General features: G+C 45.5%; 1 protein-coding gene across 5 annotated transcripts in view; it reads left to right on the top strand.

Moving 5' to 3' along the window:
* The window catches only part of LOC308183394 (uncharacterized protein), a 199899-nt gene that overhangs the window by 159894 nt on the left and 15386 nt on the right, over positions 1 to 24619 (top strand). Inside the window, exons 5-6 of one of the 5 annotated variants that reach the window (XM_080569410.1) lie at positions 14310 to 14366; positions 14539 to 17798. In XM_080569410.1, the coding sequence (XP_080425536.1) occupies positions 14310 to 14366; positions 14539 to 14851 (370 nt within the window). In that variant the 3' untranslated portion in view covers positions 14852 to 17798. Of the gene's footprint in view, positions 1 to 14309; positions 14367 to 14538; positions 17799 to 24619 lie in introns of those variants that run through there. The other 4 variants (XM_080569409.1, XM_080569400.1, XM_080569412.1 and 1 more) reach the window with 4 other exon arrangements.

Below are 24619 nucleotides of genomic sequence, written 5' to 3'. Positions count from 1 at the left end.
TTCTGGGAAAAAAGTAAAAATAAAAATCTTATTTTCTGGTAAAAAGGGGGGTGTTGATAGGACTTCTGAATAAGAGCCCAAACTCAGACGTGCATGAGACTAATACGAAGAATTTATACCAATACTCTCCTCTCTAAATCTGGGACTGCTTTAGAAAGCTGAGCAGCACTGGTGCCACTTTACTGCTGTGGCAATGCAGGTAGCGGGTGGTAAAGGAGTCAGAGCTCTCTTCTGAACACTATAAACCCAGAGGATTTAAGTCCGCATTTTAGAAATTGTGCTGTATGTGCACATCAACTATTTATAGGGCCTAATACAGCAGGTTTTTACGCCAGCTGAACCAGGACAGGTTGATGGGGCTCTCCTGGAAAGCAAGAGCAGCTTGGGTCTGCCTCTGCACCACGGGAGGCAGCTCCCCCAGCGCAGCAGTCCTCTGCGGCCTTCCGCGTGCTGGGCAGTCGACCCTGCGGTTCTTACAGGCCTGCTAACGTTGGTAAAGCAGAGAACACGTTTAAGGAAGGGATGTGCATCGCAGGCAGCCCGCTGGCAGGTGTTTGTCCGGAGAGCAGGGACCGCTCCCGGCAGGAGGAAAGCAGATCCCTCTGCTCCCACCGGCGCCCCGGCGTGAAGCAGAGAAACGTGCCTCGTAAGGCTCGGCTCGGCTCCGCCTTATTAATGGTTTTCAGAAAACTCTTGTTCTTTCCTGGGCTCTGCAGCTGAATGCTCTCTTGTGTTGTGTGTTATTGCTAATGTTATAATTCGTCAATTGAGATCTAATTTTTTATGAATTTCATTTAAATGCCAACTAATTAATTATTCCAGGTGCACCACAGAGAAAAATTTAATAACTTATTTTTTTCCTGATGAGCTGTTTTTCTGCAACCATAATCTCTAACATTTTGTAAATCTCTCATATCGAATCAGCTGGTAGATAAATTAATACAGAATTACAACTCATTAGCAGATGATGCATTGATGTCTAAACTCCCTGCTTTCTTATTTGAAAGAAAGTAGGTTATGCTGTTATTGAGTTAGTGCATTAAGTTTCAATGCTTTTTTGTCATAAGAATTAAGCACTTTTAAAAATGTGTGTTAATTAAAAGATTACACCCACATCAACATTAAAGCATTATAGTTACTGTAATTACGGAGCTAGATTCTGGTTTCTCCAACCATGACACAATATTAAGGAGTCCCATTGGTCTAATTTCCGTGGGATGACTCATAATAAAAAGCAACTTAAGCAAGACAGGGGACAACATCATAAAACAGTGGAATCAGAAACAGTCTCAGACATCTTGTTCTGGTTCAAGGAAGGTGGGACGGTGTAACGGAGAACTTCCCTTGTTTGGAGAAGGGATGACAGGCAGAGAGGTTGGGAAGCTGTGAAGTCCTGATAAGTGTAGAATGTATGAACTCCTATTAGCTGTTTCTCATAAAATAAAACAAAACAACAACAACAAAACCCTAACGTATATAGTACAACTATCAAGAGAAGGTTTAAAACAATAAATTAAACTGTGGGACTCGTTGTCACTAAATGTCATGGACTAAGGGTAAGATTATTTTACACTTGTCTCATTTCTTATGCTTTTCCCCCAAGTCCCTTTCCAGCCACTGGCTGCCCCCTGGCTCGGCTCCACTGAACCGGTGGTGCCCAACCACCTCTTCTGATAGAAACCAATGTCTTTCACTAGAGCGGCCTGATGAACTTTCAGGCCAAACTTCAAAGAAAAAGAATAAATACTGGAATACACGTAAATACATAGATTCTGAAGTCAAAATGCCCGTTAACCATTGCACCAACTGCATGTGGATTCAGCAGAAAGTCACCTGCCTCTTTAGAAGCGCACATGCTCTTGCATGTTTGTCTGCAGAAGGAGAGGTTGGTTTTGGTCTCGTGGATGTCCTAATCTTGAGAGCGTTGTGTTGGTAGCTGCAACACGTCAGTAGTAAATGCAGACATCAAAGAACAGAAAGTTTCTTTAAGTGAAGTGCTCTAGTTTTGTTTATTTCACTTGAAGACGAGTATGTTCTATCTCTGCACAGCCTGATGAATGCAGCTCAGGTAGCGAAGTGGCACCCATTTTTATTTTGTGCCATATCACTACAAAGATAAACAACAGAGAAACCTTCTGTCTGGTGCCTTAGCGTAATGCTACTTATCAGCACAAGTTCAAAGCAAGCTCCATTTGTATAGGATCAGCTTATCCCATTAAGCAATTCATCTTTGACAGGAATGAGGCTGATTATGAGAGGTAGAAATGCCTGCGAGGCAAGTAATTTTAATGAAGTTTGTAATGGACTGCAGAAATATCAACCAAATGATCAAGAATATGCCACAAGAAACAGTTAATTAAGACTGTCCATCCCTCTCCTGCTGCTCACATGTTTGTTGTTTCAAGTTTACACTAATACAAGCAAACTTGCTTCCAGGAGGTCTTGGTGTGTTTATGGCAGTCCGAGCCCTTCCGGCCATCCCCAAAGCCATGGTGAGGATGTCCAGGGAGACCACTCCTGTCTCACCCTGGTACCCCCGGGAGCTGGGGGACATCTCCTGGCACAGGGCCACCAGGGCTCGCTGTGCAGAGGGACGGATCCATCAGTGCAGGGAGCGTGGCTGAGGCTCTCCAAGTCAGCGTGGAGAAGTGGAGCGTGCAAGCACGTGTGCTTGTACTCACGTGGCTGTGTTACGTCCAAGGAGAAAGGGTTTTAAAACAGGTTTCGTTCATTGTTGTGATGCACCGAGTTGTTTCCCAAGCAAAACATATGAGGTAGCAAATCTAGTGCTTCCTTTTCACCCAACTTCCCTGCGCTCCCCTCATCTTTCTCCCTGGCTGTTGCGTGAATGCTTTTGCTCTAAGTAAATCAAATGCAGGCTCTCATCCAGCAGCGCCTGCGAGGACTCGCTGCGGCTCCCTGTGAGTAGCTACTTGTGATGTGGCTCTATGGTTACTCCACTGATCTTTTTATTTACGGTCTTAGCTTTTCGTATGGAAAAGAAAAAGATGAGGATGAGGATAGAGAAACTGGTGTGTCAGATTACAGACTTTTCTTCCCCTGTTGATGCCACAGAGAAACTTCCAGTCTTACAAGTCACTAAGACCAAAGCATTCTGGCCTGGTTTTCAGACCACAAGAACACAAAAACGATGCCTGGGTCTGGTCCTAGTTGGTGCTGGCTCTCCTGTAGTGGTGAAAGGAGACCTACCAGAGGCAGAATGCATTTGTACTTCCTTTCTTTCGTTCATACTCCCAGCATTTACAGTCATTAATTGGGGCTTTAAGAGCACATCCCTGCCCATTTCTTTTAGTATGTGTTTGCAGACTTCTTGTGCAAGAATCCACCTAATTCCTTTTTCATGCTTTATCTTCACAGCCGCCTCCCCTGGCAGCAGTTTCCAGTTCAGTACCTGCTCTAAAAAATGAGCTAAAACAAGATGATTCAAGAACCTTTCCTTTTATCTTTTTTAAATGTACCCTCTGTTAGCTTTAATGAGCCTACTTTTGAGGGGTTTGGTGAATAACAGTTCTACATTGACCTTATCTTCTGCCTTTATGATTTTGCAAATCTCAGTCATGTTCCTCTTGAGCCTCTGGAATGTGGGTCCCATGCGCATAAAGATCATTAAGGAAAATGTTCATTATACATATTTATTACTCCAGTTCGTGTTTTTTTCTGGATAGGGAGGGAGGGGGATGCCTGGGTGGCTGCACTGGGTGAAAAATTGAACTGAAAAGGCCAGTTAACCTTGTGGTTCTGTGCTTTTATGATATAAATGCATCAAAACATGTGTTAGTTTTAATTATCCCCACAGCCTCACAAAAATCACTTCCCTGGTCAATTAATTTAATTACTTTTTGGATAATTATTTTTCTCAATGGTGAATTGGCTCCAGACTGTGATAGTTGTGCTGCAGAACTGTGAGATGGGAGAGACTTTGGCTTGAATGACACACAAAACATATCAGCAAAATACACATTTATAACATAGACACCTGAATTAATGACATCTCTTTGGAATGAAATGGAACAATTCATCCTCTAGATGGGAGAGGGGAAAAAAAGCACTTTGTGGCAACAACAAAATTGCTCATAACGTGTCAAAAAGACCTTTTTTTTCCCTCTGCAGCCTGTTTTGAATCAGAGCCTGGTCTAGAATTCAGGAGAGCATTTAAGCATGCATTTTACTGGGCTCCAGTGGGATGTGTGTGCACCCAAGAGGTGGGGAAAGTGCTTTCTGAATGCAAGTCCTTGGTAGCAGCGTCTTTCAATCAGAATAAAGAGAACAGATTGTCTGCAAATACTAAGTGAGAAAATGAACTTGCACTGATGTTGATCTCAGCACCCGCACTGGAGCAGGAGATGTGAAATCTGGAGTTTACTGACATAATTATAAACCCAAATATTTGCCAGCTTGGATGGGTTGCCGGAGATGGGGATGATGGAGTGGTCGTTAACAAACAGCTGAAGACTAAGAGTCCTTTAAAGGTGATCTGTTAAGGCAATTGTGGTCTTAAATAGAAGTAGTCAGTACAGTTCTGCACACCTCGCCCTCCCCTCAGCCCCAGTGGGAATTATCCCATGAGGGGAGGGGGGAGCTGCTTTAAAGCAGTTAACCTGAAGTCTCTTCCTGGTGCACCTGTTGCCTCTCATTAGATCACATCTTTTTCAGTTTCACTGTCTCGATATGGGGAAAATTTGGGAGGTATTTGTCAATTACTGGATTTAAAATAACAATTAGCTGTAAATTACCCCACACAAAAATAAGGAAAGCCAACTTGTGCTCCTCAACAGAAAAATTTGTCAGAATGCAGTTATATGTCAGGGAGAAAGTTTGTGGGTTATTTGGAGAAGGTGCCAGTAAACATTACTGCTTCACTTCCAAATCTGCTTCCCAACGTGTGCCGCATTTTTTTTTTTATTTTTTATTTTTTGCTGCTGACAGAGTAATGGAATAAGGAGATGATGCCTAATGACAGTGTAGCATTGACAAAATGTGTAAGAGGGAGTTACTGGAGATTTCCCAAATAACCACAAAATGGTTGGTTCTGGTTACTGGAGATTTCCCAAATAACCACAAAATGGTTGGTTCTGTTGTTTGCTGACATACGTGATTGCTGATAACCCTTGCTGTTGTTGCTCTTTGAAGCAGTTCAGCTCAGATTTTCTCAGCGTATTCATCTGTTCAGGCTTCATCTTTCTCCAATACTCATTAATAATCACATTGATTCCTAAGCTTGCCCACTGATTGGATCTTATTTTCGAGGGCACCTGGATCTATATGAATTAAGTTTGACATCTTTCTCATGATTTCAATGAATGCAGAAGCTTTCTGATGTCAGCAACGTCTGACTGCAGCCAGACCTCATCTCTGCAATATCCTTGGTTCGTACAGTTTCTGCCCACATCTAAGCAGCACCTCTTGCTAGAAAGCAGACATCCTTTGTGCAAGGATTTTAAAATGCCAGGAGAGAGGAAATGTTTTTGGGGTATTGCCAATTGGACCAGAAACAGAAATACTAGGAAAAAAACTTAGAAGCAAGCTAATATTTTTTATATTTTTGGTTTAATTTTGAAGAACCAAGAGACTCATAAGGCTTTAGAGAAGTATTGAAACTTTCAGGAGCTTATTGGGATTACTTTTTCTCAGTGATTACAATACTGTTTTATTCATTTTCCCTAACACATGTATGATAGACTACTTGCCTTATTTTTATTAATTCAACTAGAGTGCTAAAATCCACCTTAACTTTGTATACTAACAGCCAAGAGCTGAAGTTTGTGGAGTGGCAGTATCTGAACGCAGCCAGTCATCTGTAGGAGGTTCTTAGCCTGAGCCATCATTACAGCCTCAAAGGTCTTGGCTCTCTCTTACTTGATGCTTTGAGTGTCTGTCTACTCAAAGAACTTTGAAGGAACTGCTCCTATAAAAACCACAGTCTCTTAGAAATGCATTGCTTATCTGTGGTAGGCATGTATTGATGGGATGCAAACTAACGTGTCTTCATGTATACCCAACTCATGTCGAGTACAGACTTTTAAGTATAACTTTATAGTTGTTTTAAGACTTTGGTCAAGTAGCTGGGTTTGATAATTGAGGTGATTTACTAGGGTGCACAGCTCTCCAATTCACTCTTTGATATAAACAAGGTAATAAATTGAGTGCATGGGGACATGTCTATTAAAAGCCAGAGTAAGAATGAGTGAAACCCCAGGTGCATTGTCAAGATGAATATGCTTGCTGGATAAAGCTGGGCTGGTGCCAGCTGACATGATGACTGAGTGATGAAACAAAGCTAATATGGTTTGACTACAAACAACAGAAAACAAATAGAAAGTGATGAGCAAAGGGGAAAAGTATGAAAAGTACTAAGTTGAGTAACTAGATATCACACAATTTCCATATATATATATATATATTTTAGAAACAGACCATATGTACTTAGTGTCTGACTCCCTTTTGAACATGAGAAGATTTTTTATTTTAACTTCTAAAGCATCTGGATTGATGGTGCACCCCTGGAATGACAGTAATGGATCTCCTATTGTTATCAATTTTGTTCAACAGATGTTAGTAACAGACAAGGAAGAAAAATGAAAAGGAATATTGGACAAGAAAAGCTACTTAATGTGAATTCTCTCAGTAGCAAAAAGCTTATTATGGAAATATCAATTAGAAGAATTAGACAACCAGCCTAGGACAATTCTGCCAGTGCCACAGCAGAAGAAGCTATCGCTCATTCGGGGGCAGGCAGAGAAGACAGAGACCCTGCTAGGGGAGGAGAAGGCAGCCCTGGGGGCCGCTCGGCAGCGCTTTGGGCCGGATTCTGGCTCTGTGGCACGTGCTGGCCTGCGGGCACTGCTGGAGCCGCTGCGAGCGTGGCCGGGGGCCGTGCAAGCTCCTGGCCTGGGTCACAGCCACCTCTCGGTGAATTCTCAGGCATCGTTAGAACAGAAGAGTGGTGTGAATCAAATGGAAGCCTTTTCCTATTTGTAGATGATGATTAATGAAGGCTATCAGACATCCCACTTTAAAATTCTTTCCATCAGATAAAACTCCTTCTGTCATCTCGTTCCTTATTTCAATCCATTTTACCTCATCTTTCATTTAATGTGAAATGTCAGAAGCACTCCTCTTTCTCTCTTTTTTTTTTTTTAAAAAAATCTTTGTCACGTTTGCTGACAACCCACAAGACAAGGTTTTCAGACGAAGGAAACATAACCGGGGTGCCCGTGCACGCCCATGTGAAAACATTGCCATGGCATCGGTGAATAGGCTCGATGGGACTGTACGGTAACTGAGGAAGTTACGGTTTCTTCGAACATTAAGGAATAAAACATCTTCTATTTGTGTTCTCGGGGCTCCTTGTGGTGAACCCCATTGCACAGGTGCCTCCTGCAGCTCCTTCCCCTCCTGCTGCTGCTGCCAGGGCAGCGTCCAAGCTCCATACCGATAACTTCTTGTGGAGAGAAGGTAGGAAAGGAATGAGGCCACTGCAGAAAAGCTGCAGGTGATGGATGGGCAGTTACCTTCTGGCACGCTGCTAAATTTGGGTACTAAATGCTCCTCCTGAGCATTTTGAGAATATAAAAGTCTCATTAGATAGCAAGACGAGAGAGGCAGAGCAGGCTCGAGCTGCACTTTCCTGCGGTGGGCTCCAGAGAAATGCCTGGCTGAACAGGGAGCGAACAAAAAAATGGATGGATCCTCTGAATTCAGCTTTTCTGCCAGAGTGTTGTGGGTTTTTTATTATTTTTGTAATTTTATTTTTTATCTTGTTGGTGCTTCCTATCAGCACATATCAGAGAAGGCAAATTGACTGCGATTGCCTCCAGCTCATGCAGCTCAGAGCCCCGACCGCTGCGGAGCACGTCAGCCCATGCTAATGCTGTTCTGACAACAGAGCTTGTGTGTTAGCGGGATTTTTCTGCTCTGCCTTCAGGTTGGCTCTGTGCTCACGCTAGGATGGATGAATGGCACAAACAGCCATTCATGAATAAGTTCCTGCCAATGTGAAAGCACCCAGTTTTATTTCCAGTGACCTCACACACAGTCATTTGCATCTTTCGTGAAAAACTCACAATTTCTGCAAAGTCACATCTGTTTTTGCATCAAAAAATTACTGTGCATATTTTAAAAAATGCAGTTATATGAATGTTTCTTCTCTGCCCTTGTACACATTTTATTCATCTACTGAGCTTAATATCATAACGTTGGTGACCAGCTGAAAAATAAGTGTAACTAGAGGATATCTGAAGGAGCAGCTGGTGTCTCGAGAGCAAAGGATTGAGTACTTTTGGGGACTTTGAGTGCCAGAATGTCAGCTGGTGGCTCCAGTTTTTATTTCCTTTTGTAGAACTGTAAGCAATTCTCTTAGTGACATGATGGAGAGGCTGGAGACCCTTTATGCATGCTGTAGGTGTTCTTGTGGGAACACAGTAAGAGATGTTAATTTATTGGAAGAGGCTGGCATGGGAAGTGGTCCAGCAGATTTGCGCATGGTCCTGCTAACCGTTGCGTCTTCTGACTCGGTACCAAACTCCTGCCAAAACTATCAGGGCTCTAAGTTTCAGGGGAAAAGCTTCAGTGGGGGAAGCTGAGCACCTGTCTGTCCTCATACAGACCCTCCGGACTCTGTGCTCTCCCATTACATAAGGGAAGTAGTTTTCCTTTGCCTCACGGGAGTGTTTTGACGATACGTGTATGAATGATGATGAACCTAGGAACTATGGTTACTGGAGATGCAAGACCTATATCCAGTGTTTATTTTATTAATACTTTCAGGTGCATTTGGTATTAATAAAGGTGCTTGGAGAACATGTATGCACGTCCATTGCACGTGAATAAATAAATATATCTGAGCATGGGTGCGTATGTTCATGAATGTGCATGGGGTACTCATCCATTTTTGGACTAAGTCAATAATTGTAGAAGAAGTCAAATATTGAGAAAATTGAGAAAATGCTTAAGAACGTGCACAAAAAGATCTGAACCTTGTAAAGCATTCAGCTTTAGTGAACTTTGTTTAAACCAGTGGATCTCTTGGAAAAATATTAAAGGATGTAATCAAACTAGATAAAACAGCAAATATTGACAGTATGGATTGTCCAAAGCTCCTGAAGTAAAAGAATTACTTTGTGGTTACAGTAGTTTCTGGCTGACTTTTGCACAGAAACAGAAAGGCCAGGGCTGTGATTCTTGCACACAGAAAAGCTATGTGACTGGAGGTATTAACGGAAGGGAAAGAGGCGCCTTGCTTTGTGTTATCACTAGCGCAAGGTCTGAAGGTGGCTCATACAGACCGGTCCTGGGGACAAACACAGCCCTGTGCAGATCAGGAGCCCTTTGTTCGGATGCCAGACTTGACCAGGCGTCGGAGATGGGTCCCAGTTTGGTTCTGGATGCTGCAGGTCGTGGTCTATTCGCAGTTACGGATCGCTCTGATAACTTGCTGGCAAATCCCTTTATTTTTGAGAGCTTCTAGACTTTTGTCAGCAGTCGTGAAGGCAGCCACTATTTCAGTATTTCTTCTGGTCCATAAACAACTTCAGTAGCTGATATTAATTGCTAACAGCAAGGAAAGACAGTTAACTGTGTTTTTTCTGGCTTCAGCAAATAGACAATTCCAGATGCATGTGGAGGTTCAGCTCCTCCTCACCGCTCATCCATTAGCTCTCACTTTGAGGGCCACGAAGACTATTTTATGTTCTTGGTGCTTAAGTGCTCAAAGATTAGCAGAAAGCAAATATGAAGGAGTAATAAGCATAATCTAATTGAAATTTCCTCTTGGATTTGAATGACTGTTCAGAAACACTTCTCTCTAAGCCCTAATTTTCTACTTTTAAATACTCTTTGTTTTGTAGTTTGAAAGCTGGTTAGGTATAGTGGGCAAATACCTGACCTTCAAAACAGTAGAGAATGAAAAAATAAACAAATTAATGCCTGCTATTTAAGCGTGTGTAGTGGGTGGTATTTTTGGCTGCCAAAGCCCTGTTCTGTGAATACAAGACATCAAGGCCATGGATATTTCAACACACATTTTAGCAGCAGTGCAAACAGACACTTAACACAAGGCGCTTTGCATACAGAACTTAATGTATTCACTTCGGTACGTTATTTTTAGCTCTGAAGTGCAGTCATGTGGACAGCTGATCTGTTTGTGTTGCCCCTGTAGATTGCAGACATATGTTGGAGTAAATGTGGCAGGGAAAGCATCACTGAGATAGGCATAAATCCTTTTAAGATCAATTATTGACATGCTCCTTAGAAAACTACCTCACTGAATTCACTGTGCCAGTGAGGGAAGAATACTGCCGGTGTTTGCTAACGAAGCAGCCTTACCAAACACGAGGGGAGGGCTGTTTGGTTCCACCATCACTACAGGACGGGCTTAATGTTTGTACACTTAAACGCAATATAAATGCTAAAGAAAAGCAAGAAAAAGAGAAAACAAACGTAGCAAAGCCAGTGAGAGGAAGATGGAGTTTAGTAACATCTTTCAGTGTAGTTACTCAAATCCATAGCAATAGACTCATTAAAATGTACTTGTACTGAATATAAACTCAGAAATGATTCAGAACAGACTTATTACAGTGATCATAAAATGGGGTGAATGAGCTCAATTTTCATTTTAATGTAAATTCTTTTTAACTCTGTAATAAATCTGATCTCAAAATCACTCAAATATATATACTTGAAACAGTATGTTTGGCAATATAAAACAAATAACTCTAATGTCTGTGTATGTGTGCTTGAAAACCAGGCAACTGGGAAAGGAAAACCTTTGCACTGAAGGGAATATTTTGTTCCACCTAAAATATTTTTCCTAGCTCTTTGACTACTATATAAAAGTTTACTTAATAATGCCTTGCATCAACTCAAAACAATTAAAAAGTAGTTTGGAGCTGAAAGGAAACCCTGTGAAAGGTTAGTCTCTAATGAGCAGTTCTCTTTCTTTATCTTTCTTGATGAAACAGGAAAACTAGGTGCGTGCAGGCAGGTGATGGACCAAGGGCAGTCATTTTGGAGGCTCAGTTTCAGTAAGTTTCTAATAATCCAGCTTGCTAGTCACAGTTTAATGAACTGTCTTTATTAATAAAACCAGATTCTGGAAGGGAGCTTCCCAGCATGCTAGCCTGGTATCTGCCTTTTCCTCTTTGTTTGGAGAGGAGTCAGCATATGCTCACCAGGTAAGAGCGCGCATCCAAACAGTACCGGTATCAAACATTCTCAGTGTTTTCCCTGGAGCAAAGCAGTTTCAAGGCAGGCTGCCTGGCAAATTTTTTGAATAAGCAGACATTGAAATGAAAAGGCCAGCATCAAGGGAATACAGACAAAAGAAAAGACAGTTTGATTCAAGGAAGAAGTTTAAATGGAAAAAAAGTCCATCTATAACTGTGTTATAAAGCAGGAAAAAAAATAAGCATAGGCCAGAATTTCATTCCATAAATATTCCTGTTTCATTTGCTAGACTCAGGGGGTTCTCTGCACTCTGCAAGATTTGTATATATCTTTTCAGATTCTATTTTGTTCTTTAAAGCAGACAAACAACAAGAACAACAACAAAACCACAAAAACAAAGCCCAACTTTAGGCCTGAACACAAAAGCAGAGGCACATTAAATTGAGCATCACTATAGATTTGCATTTCTTATTCACTAGAGGGAGTACGACTTGGACAGCATTACAATGTGTTAGTAGGTACTAGTTCTTGTGTTCTCATTCTCGCTTTTCAGAGCTAATTTTCAGATGACTTGTTATTGCTGCTGCTGTGATAAGTACAAAATATTTTGAAAAGACTCATAAGCACTGATGTATCTTAAATGCAGTCATTTCTAACAACAGCTCAAAGCCCCCAAATCAGTTGTAGCTTAGGTACTTTGAGGGACCCAATAAGACAAGTAGGAAGAAGCCTCTAAGCAGCACTCAGCCTGTGGTGCCCCAGAACGGTTAAGCCCTTGCACAATATAAAGATAATGTAATCCACTAACACAGTTCCGGGAGAAATGACTGTACGCTGCTGCTAGCAAATCCTTGTGCAAGTGTCTGCAGGGTGATTTTTCCCAGCAAGCTTCAAAGCAAGCCAATTTTATCTCTTCTGTGATCTGCTAAAGGTGGGGAGAGGAGACAGAAGAGCATTTCCCCACTTCCTGCAGCGCCAGAAGGAATTAAAATAACAGGCGGTGCACAGCACGATGCCGCTGGCACGGCGCTGCGGAAGCGGCTGGAAGAAGCTCGGGAGGCTAAGCTTTGGCTTTTGTTGCTTGTGCTGCCGGTCCCAACAGGTCCAGAGCTGAGCTCTGTTGTCGATAAACAGTGATGGAGAAAATCACTTTTTCTCCATCTGGTTTTTGGCTGTTGATTTAAATCAGCCCTGTACCTGCCGGTGGGTGACAGGAGGTGACAAATATTGTCGTGGCCTGCTGGGGTGGCAGGAGGCAGGCGGCTGTGGCGGCGGGGCCTGCCCCAGCCCTGTCAGCGCCCTCAGCAGCAGGGCCCTGGCTGAAGGCACCGCGCTGGGGCGAAGGGCCTGCCTTCGCCAGCGGGTCACTTGGCGGCACGCGGCAATGTGTTAGGGGCTTCCTTCTGGGTGCGGCACGAGGAGTGTGCTGGGCCTGCCTTCCCTCACCACCACAGAAATGTGTTTTCCCTTGAAATACATGTTTGGCGGCCTTCTCACTTCTACACGAGCCGCTCTCACTGGTATGCGAGCCGTGCCGGTGGCCGGCTGGCTGTCCCTGTGGCCGCTGCGGGCTGGTTGCGGCCTGCGGGCACCTCACACTTCAGAGCTGCGAGGCCATGGGGCTGCGCGCACACCGCCCTTAACTCAAGCCCTGATCACACTGAGGTTGTGTCTTGTGGGCCAGCATCGTGGTGTTGGATTTGTGGTGTGTGCGGGCGATGACAGGTGTGACTTTGCTAGCAAAAGACATGAAGTCTGTCTGAGCGGGACCCAGACTTTTGGGGAGCTTGCACGGTAATCTGCTTTGTATGCACTTTCTGCAAGCGATGCTCCAGGTCAGTGGCCAAGAGGGTAAAAGTGCGGATCGGTGCAGGAAATGGGGTTTTTTATTACCCACATGTCCACAGTTGACAGTTTTAATACCCTACCACAGAGCAATTGCTCAAGCACCCAAACACCAGGCCTGCCGGATTTTACTGCCGAGCAGGAGCAGTATGGATTTTTACTCTGTTCTCTAGGAAAGTATATCGATTCGGCACAAGAGACATCAATAGGTCCGAGTAACTGAAGCCAGTCTTAAAAAATAGTAATACTAATAAAAAGTGCAGTTGATAAGTGGAATGAGCCATTTATTATTCTGAATGCCACATGGGTCACACCATCTGAATTCTTCGCTGAGTCTCTGTTGACTTCTCTTCTTGCCTATCAAGCAGTTTTCCTCCCCCCTTTTGGAATAAACCTTGCAGGGACAAGCGAAGGCGGTGTGGGGGATATCAGAGGCCGGGGCCCTCTATCTTCTGGCTGCATTTCTGGAGACTTTTCAATGCTCTTCTTTTTATCTGTGGGCATCTGGGCTCACAAATATCAATGGTACGTTCTTGAAAACACATCATTCTTTGAAACAGAGGGAAAGAAAATGCTTCATACACTTTTGCTTCTGTTTTTCATTAAATCTTTCGCTTGAAACGTTCTGATCACCTCCACAGCTTGCAGACAGCCCTGAGGACTGCACCTCTGCTCTCTGTTCTCCAGTTCTCAGCCACTTTTAATTAAAAGGGAGGCCAGCATGAAAGCATGCGTGAAAGGCCTGAAATTAGGAAGCATCGTTGTAAATGTGCGGTTCTGTACACTTTAATGCCTGTGAATTAGGGTGCACAGGCAGTGCTTTGCAGGTTCCCCGCTGGCCGGCTCCGTCCCTGCTGCGCTCCTCTCGCCTCCCTCCCCGGCTGTGCTGCTGCGTGTGGGCAGGCTGCAAACCAGATGTGTGAAATCCAGCCCCAAAGAAATAAATCACTATTTAGTATAATCTGCTGTAATCTGTTTCATCTAGCGGGTTTCAGCCAATTCTCTGCTGAAGGTATGGCTTAATGAGTCCTAATTTCGGTCCTGTGCTTTGGGCAAGGTATAGAATTCTGGCAGCTGATCTGACCATTAAATCCATTTCCCTTCAGGTTTATGCCACCTTCTTTATTCAGTGCTTTCTGCATTTCTGCCTCTACTTTAAGCTTTCATTTTCTCCACTTTTACCAAGTGGCTCCACAAAAAGAGACAGAATAAGATAGGAATTGTCTTTGGTAAAATAAAATGAAGGAAGTCAAGTGATGCTGTTCAGTTTTGCTTTTCAGAGCTGTTCCATTAGAGTCCCAGCCGCTATCAGCAGAGAAGTCGATTGTCAAGCAAAGGTAAAGATTAATGGGACCTTGATTTTCTGGTCAATTTTATGTAAAATGGCTTTATAGAACAGCATTACACCCTGCTTCCCCCGCGCCACGTCCCCCATTGCTAGGACTGAACCTGCGAGCCATGCTCGGCAGTATCCACTAACGCACTTGAACCTTTTGCCTCTCCACGCAGACTTAAAGCACAGCCCAGGCCAAGACAGACCATTAGCACTGACTTGTTTTTCCGAGATGCGAGGGCAGCAGTGAGGAGTGCTGACAGATGTGCTCACGGTCAGCCCGGGGGCTCACGGCTCAGCCAGGCTCTCTCTCACTTAGGCGTTTTCTGTGCCAGGCTGATGCTCCATCCATTTTGCAGCAGGGGCTGCTTGTTCTGTTCTTGGTGCTTTTGTAAGGTCGGATCTTTGGCAGCTGCAAAATGGCAAATTCTGCTTCACCTGCGTGGAGAAACAGACATGGCACCAGGCACAATGGAGCTACTTGGTTGAACCAGGCAGATATTTATACCTTTAGCTTTTTCACCATCTGTGGGTGAATTTACTAGTAGACAGGACTTGTGAACACTGATGGTAGGAAGCGTTGCTCTATTTCAAGCAGGGTATAATCAGGGAGGGAGAGTATATAAATAAAGTGTCTTGCATGAACGCCGGCAGGCTCAGGCTCTCCATCTGCCATGGGCTGGCACAGGGAGGGCGGCGGGGAGATGAAATGGGGCTGGGTGCGTGGGGAGGGGCAGGTGCTCTGCTCGCCCTGGGGGCTGTGGGGCCAGCAGCAGGTGGTGGAGGCTGGTGCTTGGAGAAGCATGTAACTGGCAAGTGAAAAATAGTATTTCATTTCCCTCCCTTGTTTGTGTGTTATGCCATCAGTTTGTATACCTGAGTTAATAGGAATGAGTTATTTTGCTTGTCTATGAATTACCCTTTCCACAATTATGTGCTTCGCAAGTAGCAATTGCTCATTTAATCATCTCCTCTTTCTGCTATGACTGGTGGCTGTTAGGTGGCCTGCTCTCTGGGGAACCATGCTATTGTCTCTCCAGCCTGTAAATCCCATTATTGCTTGTAAGTGGCACCTTGCAACATTTGGAAGAATTGATTCCCCTTACCCTCGGGAAGTTTTTTTCCACTGTTACTCAGTGTGTCCCCCCATCGCACGCACACAGTCCTAGAGCGATGTGAGTTGCCACTTATTAGAGATCTCCCCTGCACTAGGCTGTGCAGTGTTTGTCAATAGAAAATTTTATCAGTCCATATGTTTTTTGGTGAGAGAAATCTATTTTCTAGAACGCAATAAATATATATATATATATAATATATATTTTGTCCACAGTTCTCTAGGTTATATCTTTAAAAACCCAGAGGAAAGCTGTTATTTTCTGTTAAGCTCTGTTAAGGTGTTAGAGTGAATTCTCCTGAGCCCTCTGATTCGTCTTTTCCAGCCACAGGCACAGTTCTCTGCTGCTGTGCCCGTGGCTGTTCTTTACACCGTGGCCTGGTGTGCAAAAAATCGTGTGGCCCCCCCGGGCTGCCCGGTGCCCGAGGCGATGGGGAGAGGGATCCTGTGAGCGAGGTCAAGCAGATCCTCGCTCAAGGCAAATTCTGATGTAAAAATGAATTTTATGCCATTTCTTCCTTAAGGGGCAAAGATGTTTTCTCCATCCTGGCTGGCAATGTCTCCATTCAGCCCGAAGGAGCTCTGTGCCCTGCTCAGGGGCTGCGCCATGCCCTCGGGGCTGGCTGGCACTGCAGGACCCAGCTTTCAGCCCCTCTTTTACAGTGTGCAAAGAATTTTTTTCCATTCCGCTCCAGCGCTACTGCAGACTTGTGCAACTAGAACATCTTCATTAATGCCTGCTTTACCCCTTTATAAAACTACTAAATATAAAGGGGAGAAACAAAAGAAATAGTCACTGGGAAAAAAAAAAAAGAAAAAGAAGAAGAAAAAGAAAAAAAAAGCTGTAATTAACCAATGTCAGATGCCTGCAACATAAATGGGAAATCTGAATAAAAACAATGGCATGTATGAGTTAAGGATGTGAGTCAGCCTGAAGTCAGTGTGGATTGTAATAGCTGCCTCTGGATTGTCTCCAAGACTTAATGCTACACAAAAATAGGCTTCTATTTGTATTACACTAGTAGGGACATCCTACGCGGGCTATTTGGCCTTAGAGAGAGTTGTACTTTGGCTCTGAAATATGAGAAAGTTCTCTTGTACTTTAAGACTTTGTATTTTGACTTTGAATTCAATGTTCAGGAGCACTCAAATCTGAATGTCACGAAGGAGATGCTTTCGCACCACGGAAAAGTTGCAGCTAGCATACTGACAGGAACAGGTTTGATCAGAAGCTTTGATAACCGTCCCAGAAAACTGAACAGGAGCCGACGTCCCCACTACTGGGTGCCGTGGGGTGGCTTCCCCGTGGCAGCGCGTCCTGCAGGGAGCATCAGCTCCTGCCGCGGGCTAAAGCTACCTTGGTCAAGGTTAATTATAACTTTCACGGACGTTTTCCACATTCGAGTTCTCACTACAGTGCAATCAGCGAGCGAGTCCTTCACCTAGCAGAGGGAACAGATGGCAGTGATAATCTTTAATAGGCTGTCATAGAAATCAAAGTAATGAAGCAGCTGCACGTTTTCGCACTGTAGCGGCTGAAAGTAGGCTCTTCTATCGGTTCTGATGCTCCGCGCGTAGCAGGGAAGAAAATTGGCATTGTTTAGTTTGGGGAACGATTTCTTCTTTCCTTTAAGCCTCCATCTAGTTGATTTCTTGTCTCACAAGCTAAAAAGGAGTTGACGTCTTTTAAAATTTCCGTGCCATCTCAACAGCTGAGAGTGTTAAGGTTGCTTGGGCTCTTTCAATGATCGGTGTCTCAGGAGGGTAAAGGAACAACTAGCAGGGACAACTTTGTCTTCAGATTACAGAAACGTTTGTGTGGTAGGTAGTCTTGCTGAGAAAAGCCTGCAGGGCAAAGCAAACAAAAAAAGCGGCGATGTTATAATTTAATCAGAAAACCCTTAGCAGAACCATAAGCAAGAGAATTCCTGGCTCAAGGGACACCAAAGAGGAATGGCAGTGTGCTGAGCTCGGGGACAAGATGCTGATGAAAGGTGGAGATCTGCTCGGGCAGGGGGCTTCAGCCCAAGCACCCCATGCCCCTGGGTGCTCCCGGGGCCAAGGGTGCAGATGATGCTATCGAGTCGTGGGCTGAAAGGAAAGCCCCGTAGTTCAAGGGCAATCTAGACGGGGTCCTTGTGGTGTTGTAAAGGACAACCTATAGACCAAAACTACCCTGCATTCATAGAAAGGAGAAATTCTCAGGAAAGCCCAGACAGCTTTCACGCCCCAGGTACCCCCCCCCCCCTTTAATGGCTGGGTGAACCTTTCCTCAGGGGGCCCAAGTAGGTGACTGCGGAGCCCGAAAGCCCAAATGTACCGGCCCTGGGAAGTCCATGTCCCTTCCCAGTGTCTGTTCTTTTCCAACATCTGCCTGGATAGAAGTAGTTGAGCTCCCAGGCTGCTGCTCCGAGCAGATCATCAGAATTAACCCCTTCCTCTCAGCCTCACAGGGACATTTCTGCTCTCACACTGCATCCCAGAACAACAAGTTTGTAATTAAAACAGCAGACAACCATAAATCACACCCTGTCACAGCGAGATATTCAACAGCTGAAGAGATAAGTGTAAATACATCCTGACTGAAGTTCGCAGCAATAGGCAAAGACAATGGGTGAGGATAGTGCCGTAGACAGTGAATTATCTTTGCCATCTGCTTTCTGCTAACACCCATTTATAGAAGAAACTAACATTTGGAAACAGTGAGTGCTGATTGTTGTGCCTGTGGAATAATTTTCCACTGGATACAATTAATCATTAAGCCAATGGAAGACTTAGCATTGCCCCAGCTGCATGTGAAACACCTGCTGGAGCTCCAAGTTCAGCCAGCAGCAAGTTCTCAGAGGGTCAGCCGCTTACGGGAGGCTTCCCAGAAACTCCAGGGTTCCCCCCAAAAGTGGAGAGGGGAGCTGGGATGGCAGTGTGCGCTTTGCAGGGAGCAGAGAGCTATAGGGAATTATAGGAAAAATGCCGTGGTTTCTGCTGGTGTGGCTGGCTGATGTAGCTTGTCCCAAAATTGTCCCCTCGATCTGCTCGAGGGCAGGAAGGCTCTGCAGGAGGATCTGGATAGGCTGGACCAATGGGCTGAGGTCAACTGCATCAAGTTCAACAAGGCCAAGTGCTGGGTCCTGCACCTGGGGCGGAACAACCCCAAGCAGAGCTACAGGCTGGGAGAAGAGTGGTTGGAAAGCTGCCTGGCAGAGAAGGATCTGGGAGTACTGGTTGATAGGCAGCTGAATATGAGCCAGCAGTGTGCCCAGGTGGCCAAGAAGGCCAACAGCATCCTGGCTTGCATAAGAAGCAGTGTGGCCAGCAGGTCTAGGGAGGTGATTGTCCCCCTGTACTCGGCTCTGGTGAGGCCGCACCTCGAGTACTGTGTTCAGTTTTGGGCCCCTCGCTACAAGAAGGACGTGGAGGTGCCCAAGAGAGTCCAGAGAAGGGCAACGAAGCTGGTGAGGGGTCTGGAGAACAAGTCTTACGAGGAGCGGCTGAGGGAGCTGGGCTTGTTCAGCCTGGAGAAGAGGAGGCTCAGGGGCGACCTTATCACACCTTACAGGTACCTTAAAGGAGGCTGTAGCGAGGTGGGGGTTGGTCTGTTCTCCCACGTGCCTGGTGACAGGACGAGGGGGAATGGGCTAAAGTTGTGCCAGGGGAGGTTTAGGTTGGATATTAGGAAGAACTTCTTTACCGAAAGGGTTGTTAGGCATTGGAATGGGCTGCCCAGGGAGGTGGTGGAGTCACCATCCCTGGAGGTCTTTAAAAGACGTTTAGATGTAGCCCTTAGTGATATGGTTTAGTGTAGGACTTGTTAGTGTTAGGGCTGAGGTTGGACTATATGATCTTGGAGGTCTCTTCCAACCTAGACGATTCTGTGATTCTGTGAAAATTTGAGTTTGGAACAGGCTTGGCAGCAGGCTCGGCTGGGCAGGGGTGCAGGCAGCCCCGCACACGAGGCTCCGAATGCAAGAGGAACAAACCCGTCCCTGCTCTAAGCATCTGGAGCACACCAGGCAGGCCTAGGAGCAGCAAGCGGTAATCACAATCAATTACAGTTGATTAAAAGCCTTGAGAATCCAATATATTGCAAAGCAAAACAAATAGCAACTCTGCAAAAAAAAGGTAATCAATAGCTAGCCGAGCAGCAAACAATTAAAGGGGAAAAACATCCCGGATTTGTGTCGTGTCCTTTCTTCAGCTTCTCGGTGAGCTTAACGGTTCCCAGCGTTAGGGGCTGATGTGTGTGGGCTGCTCAAGGGGAGCTGGGGCCAGATGGGGGGACAGGAGGGCTCCTGCCTGCCCTGTGTTTCCAGAAGGCTCCTGGATGCTTTGAGGAACAGAAAGAAAAAGAAAATCCATGCTCGTACAGCCCAGAGAGAAAGAAGGAAAGGAAGGTTAGGAGTTTGCTGAAACACTTCTCAGAGGGCGCTTTCATAGCTGAATCTTGTCTAAAATTCCTGATTTTGGAATCTTCAAAGTAAATTGCATCCTCACCAACGAGACCCCAGGTTGTTGTTGGAGGCTGAGCTCAGCCTGGAGTGTAGGTGCAAGGGATGCTGCACAGAGGCTGCACTAAGCGTGCCCGCAGGCTGGGGTCGAGCCCTTTCTACCCAACAGCCTGGGCTGCCTGGCTTAATTAACGTGATGGAGAGGTTTAATCTCTGCCATGAAATGACAAAGAGAATTTTCTATGAAGAAAACTGAAAGTGAACAAGATATTATAGAAACCATTAAAATTTTTCTTTTTTTGTTAGCAACAGCTTCTGGCAAGATGAATAATTTGGAAGTGAAAATCATATTTTGAGACAGAGCAGGAGCCCTTGATCTGAAACTAATTTGTTGTCAAAACCAGTTAAGGGATTTTAAGTTGAGCTTTACCCTGAGCCCTATAACACAATGTAAATACGTAAACCCGCAGAGCTTCTCCACTCTGCCACAACAACTCTTTGCTACTCCAAATCCTCTTTAAAATGGCATGGAACCAGTGAGGCAGGTCCAGCATGCGTTCGTTCCTTCAGCTCCATCCTTGAGCTCCAGCTCCGTGGTGAAGAACCGTGGAGGTGACTCCATGAACGAGCACGAAGCCGCGTAGTACAGGGGTCTCAGTCCGCGGTGGGGTCGCACCGGGCTGAATTGCGGGGTGAGGATTAGAGGTCCCGTGTGCGTGGAGTTTGGCCATTTATCCAGCCGTGGGGCAGCCCTCCGGGGCTGCAGCCCCTGTGCTCCGTTCCCGCGGGGAGCTGTGCGTGGACCCCCCTGGGCTGTGAGGGCGGAGGCTCCCCCTGCCTGAGCTGCCTCTGGTGCCGCGGTTCGAAACCTCCCTAGAAAATGAGCAAAGGAATTGGTGGAGGTTTGCCGGGCTATTTATTGCCAACAGTTAACACAAATTATTTTGATATTTTTTGTTCAGTATGTTATTTGCAATTCTGGTTTTTTTGGTCATTATTTGTCCAGCCATATAAACAGCAGCTTAATGCTCAATGATGAATTCAGTGTTCCCCACCTTTCAGCCTCAGCTGTACATAAGTAAATGCTGCCCTTGTTCCCTCACTTCTGGAATGAATATTGATTGACCAGAGAATCACCCGCATCTTTATTCACAAGCAGCAGCGCTCCCATTTGGCCGAGATTTCCAGGAAGGAAAAACTGATTGCAGAACCAAGGCTTGGGGGAAAACCTGAGATGAATTTTTCCCAGGCAATGAATACAGCCGGCAGACACTTCTAATCACATTCAATCCCCTCGTAGGATAGCACAGCAGCATCGTAGCTCGGGCAAGTCATTTAACCAGCACACACTGCCTGCTGAGGACGTTGGTGGCTGCGGGGCGTCCTCCCCATCCTCAGGCAGGTGGATCCCATGGACATCAGGGCTCTGCTGGGCTAAACGGTGCCTCTCTGCCAAAGTTACTGCAAAGGTAACACCTAAGCACGGAGCTCCTTGCCTGATGGGGATGGATAGTGCTTCGCCACCCCGCATCAGGTACGGCATCGGCTAGGTGTCAGGGTTCCTCTGTTTGCTGCTGAAGTCACCGCTCTCTTTGCCTGGAGCCAGGAGCTCCGGTGCTCCGTCGCAGGACCTCAGCCTGTGGGGCTGCTCTGCGGCACGAGCCGTCCCTGGGCTGTGACAGAGCGGGACGGCTGTCACATTCCTCTGTGTGCTGAGTAAACAGGATCACGTAATAACGACTTAATTATAAAACCTAATGGCGTAAGACTATTATGATTTGTGGAAAATTGGTCATTAGCTGCGGGAGTTTAAAAAACAAACATTTTTCCCTGACACTTCCACTCAGCCACGCTGAACAAACACATGCTGGAAAATTTAGAAATGTAACACATTGTTCAAAGCGCTTAAACGCGAGGAGCTCAGTTTTGCTGGGCTGAAATGAGTTTGGCTGACAAATCTGCAGCCCCGATCACCCCGCAGATCCAAGCGGCTTTCCACGAAGTGTAGAGCAGGGCCCGTGGGGAACCTGTCCGAGCCCCCAGGCACCCACGGCTGCCTCCACTGTCGTGAGAACGGCTCCCCACCTCTCCTCCCTCTTTGAAATAAAGCAGAAAACTTCCCAGCTGGCATCAGCTGGAGTGATGCGTGCTGACGCTCCCAATTAGCCTCCCGGATTCAAGTTTGTATCCAACTAAACGTAGTATTAACGAGAATTAGGTCACTTTTAATTAGCTGCAGTTAGCGTAGTTGATTCTCCTCTCCCAAATACATCACTTCTGATATTAACCATCAAGTAGTCTTTCTCGGAGCAATTATCCCATCAAAATTAGTTGCTCTCATGGTTAACAATTTTCATAGTAATGCATTAATTGCCCCTGGCCTACCCACTGTTTAATCAGCAAGGTGGGTATTAGTTTCTGGATGTGATTGATTTCAAGGGACTTGGTGCTTAATTACATTTTAGCAGAGTCTGTTTTGAATCCTTAGAGGAGAGAGACACTTTCTGTTTGGCTTTGAGCTTATCGCGTTGGAGGGATCTAAGTAACTAAATTATTCCATTCATTCTTAAGCACTCTCGTCACCAGATTGTGGAGTTTTGTCATTTCTGATTCATCTTTGCCCAGAAGAGCTCACCCCAATTGTAGGGTTTGCATTAATAAGTAAGTTTGCTTTAAAAAATAATGATTACATTATATATATCTGTATGTCAGGGATGGATAGAGTGATCTCTCAAAATGTAATTTGTATATCAATCAGTTAACTCAATGGTTTGGGATGAAATGTGCTATATAAATGCAAGACCATAATTTATCTTCTTTCTTCCTGTGTCTCAACATAATTGCACCTTTATTGCCCACTCTCACTCACCAGAAACAAGAGCTGCAAGGCTGGGTCAGAGCAAGTGTCCATCTAACGTGGGGCCAGTCCCTGGCAGTGCTCGTCAGAGGAAGCTACGGAAACCTCGTGGCCAGTTGGGGAATATTTAAAAAAAAAATCAAGGTACCATCACAATAGTTCTGGAGAGCCTACTTTCCTGCCAGTCTTGCGTGCCCCTTGTATTTGTGTCAGCCCCTAGACTCAGTACACCCTTGGTAGTTGGTTTCTCTGCACAGCAGGAACTCATTTCTTTCACTCCGTTTTGCCACTTTCTAATTGCATTGACAATTCCCATTGTGCTTGTATTGTCGGTGTGGTACAAGGAAGGACAAATATATTTCCCTTGGTGGTCATTGCTGCTAGTCCAGATGTAAGTTCCTCATACACAATCTGGGGTAAAAATAGATAACTTTGTTTAAATGAGAATGGATACAAGCCTTCCAGGACCCTTGGATGAGAGAGAGTACCTGGGGGATTTAACCAAAGAAATTCCTTACTCCTACAAGGACACAGAAAGGCATCTGTGACCTTCCCCTCCTTTCTCCTTTACTCCTGCTGTTCTGCTAGCCTGGGGGTTGTTGCAGCGTGTCGGAAAAAGGCTTGTGGAGGATGGCATTGGTGCAGCTGGTGTTCTGGGGCCGTTCCTGAGCTATCTCCACCACCTTGCTGCCTCCCAGGGGAGCTGTGCTCAGCGATGCCGGTTGTGCTCCCAGGCTCTTCCCCGCAGAGAGCTGCCGCTATGAGTTTTCCAACAGCAGAGGCTGTCCCCGCGATGGGCAGGCATCAGTTTCTGGTTCTCCTTTCCTGCTTTTGAAATTAACTTTTGCTGTGACTAGAAGTGTGTTGGTATTCTCTGCCTGCAGCCCCGCAGCAAGAGATCTCCAGCTAACGCCGTGATTCCTAATGACGCGAGCAGCTTGCGGAGGGGGCGAGGGACGCGGGGGAGGCGAGCACGCTTTTGTTTACAACCTGTAGGAATTTCTTTACAGTTGGGGCCTTTTATGAAAGAGGAGAGGAGTACAGACAGATCTCTCTGTTCCTGTCACATTTCTGCCACGGGCTTATTATTTCTTCTTAGAAATGGTCTCATTAATCAAATGTTCTGGGAATGCATGTCATCAGCGGTATCAAAATCACTGATCTTTATTAAGAAATGATGAAAATTCATTTTTGCCCACAGTGTGCTAGACCTTACATCAGACGACATTCTCCCCATCTTCTGCCCGTTTCTAGGCCAACCTGCTTTAAGCAGAATTACACAGGAAACGGGTAAGAACAGAATCAGTGTGTGCCGAACGTCCTGAGAGGGGCGAAGCCAAGGTCTGTGGAGGCAAGTGTAGGGCGTGACAGGCTCAGCTCTGCTCACTTGTACTTGAGATATCAAGCTGCTTTCACTGTCGTCAGTCCCTTTCACCCTGGAACAAGGGTGTTCAGGATTAGTCCAAGTCTGTGTTGAAACGTGGGGTTTCCTACTCTGTGCCGTTTCTGCTCTGTGCCATTCTGGGTGGGTGCTTACACTTAAATTCTCTATGGCTAAATTGCTTCAACTAGCTTTAATTTACTTGGATCAAGCAACTAACAATCACACAAGAGACTGAGGAATACAAGAAATTAAGCAACCCATGGCAAAGGAAATCATCCCTTTTCTCTGCGCAAGTATACATATTTAAGATACTTCTTCTGGCAAAGGCCAGGAACAGACTGCACTGACTGCTGCGCCGACCTCATGACCACGAGGGTGCTTTGCCCAGCCCCAGCACCGTGCTCCAGCGCTTCCCAGCGGCCACGGCAGCCCCCGGGGACCCGCGAGGCTGCGCAGG

The sequence above is a fragment of the Anser brachyrhynchus genome (genome assembly GCF_964034855.1).
Source record: "Anser brachyrhynchus genome assembly, chromosome: 27".
Taxonomy (NCBI): domain Eukaryota; kingdom Metazoa; phylum Chordata; class Aves; order Anseriformes; family Anatidae; genus Anser; species Anser brachyrhynchus.
The sequence above is the reverse complement of the archived record's forward strand: the minus strand, read 5'-3'. Positions and strand labels throughout refer to the sequence as shown.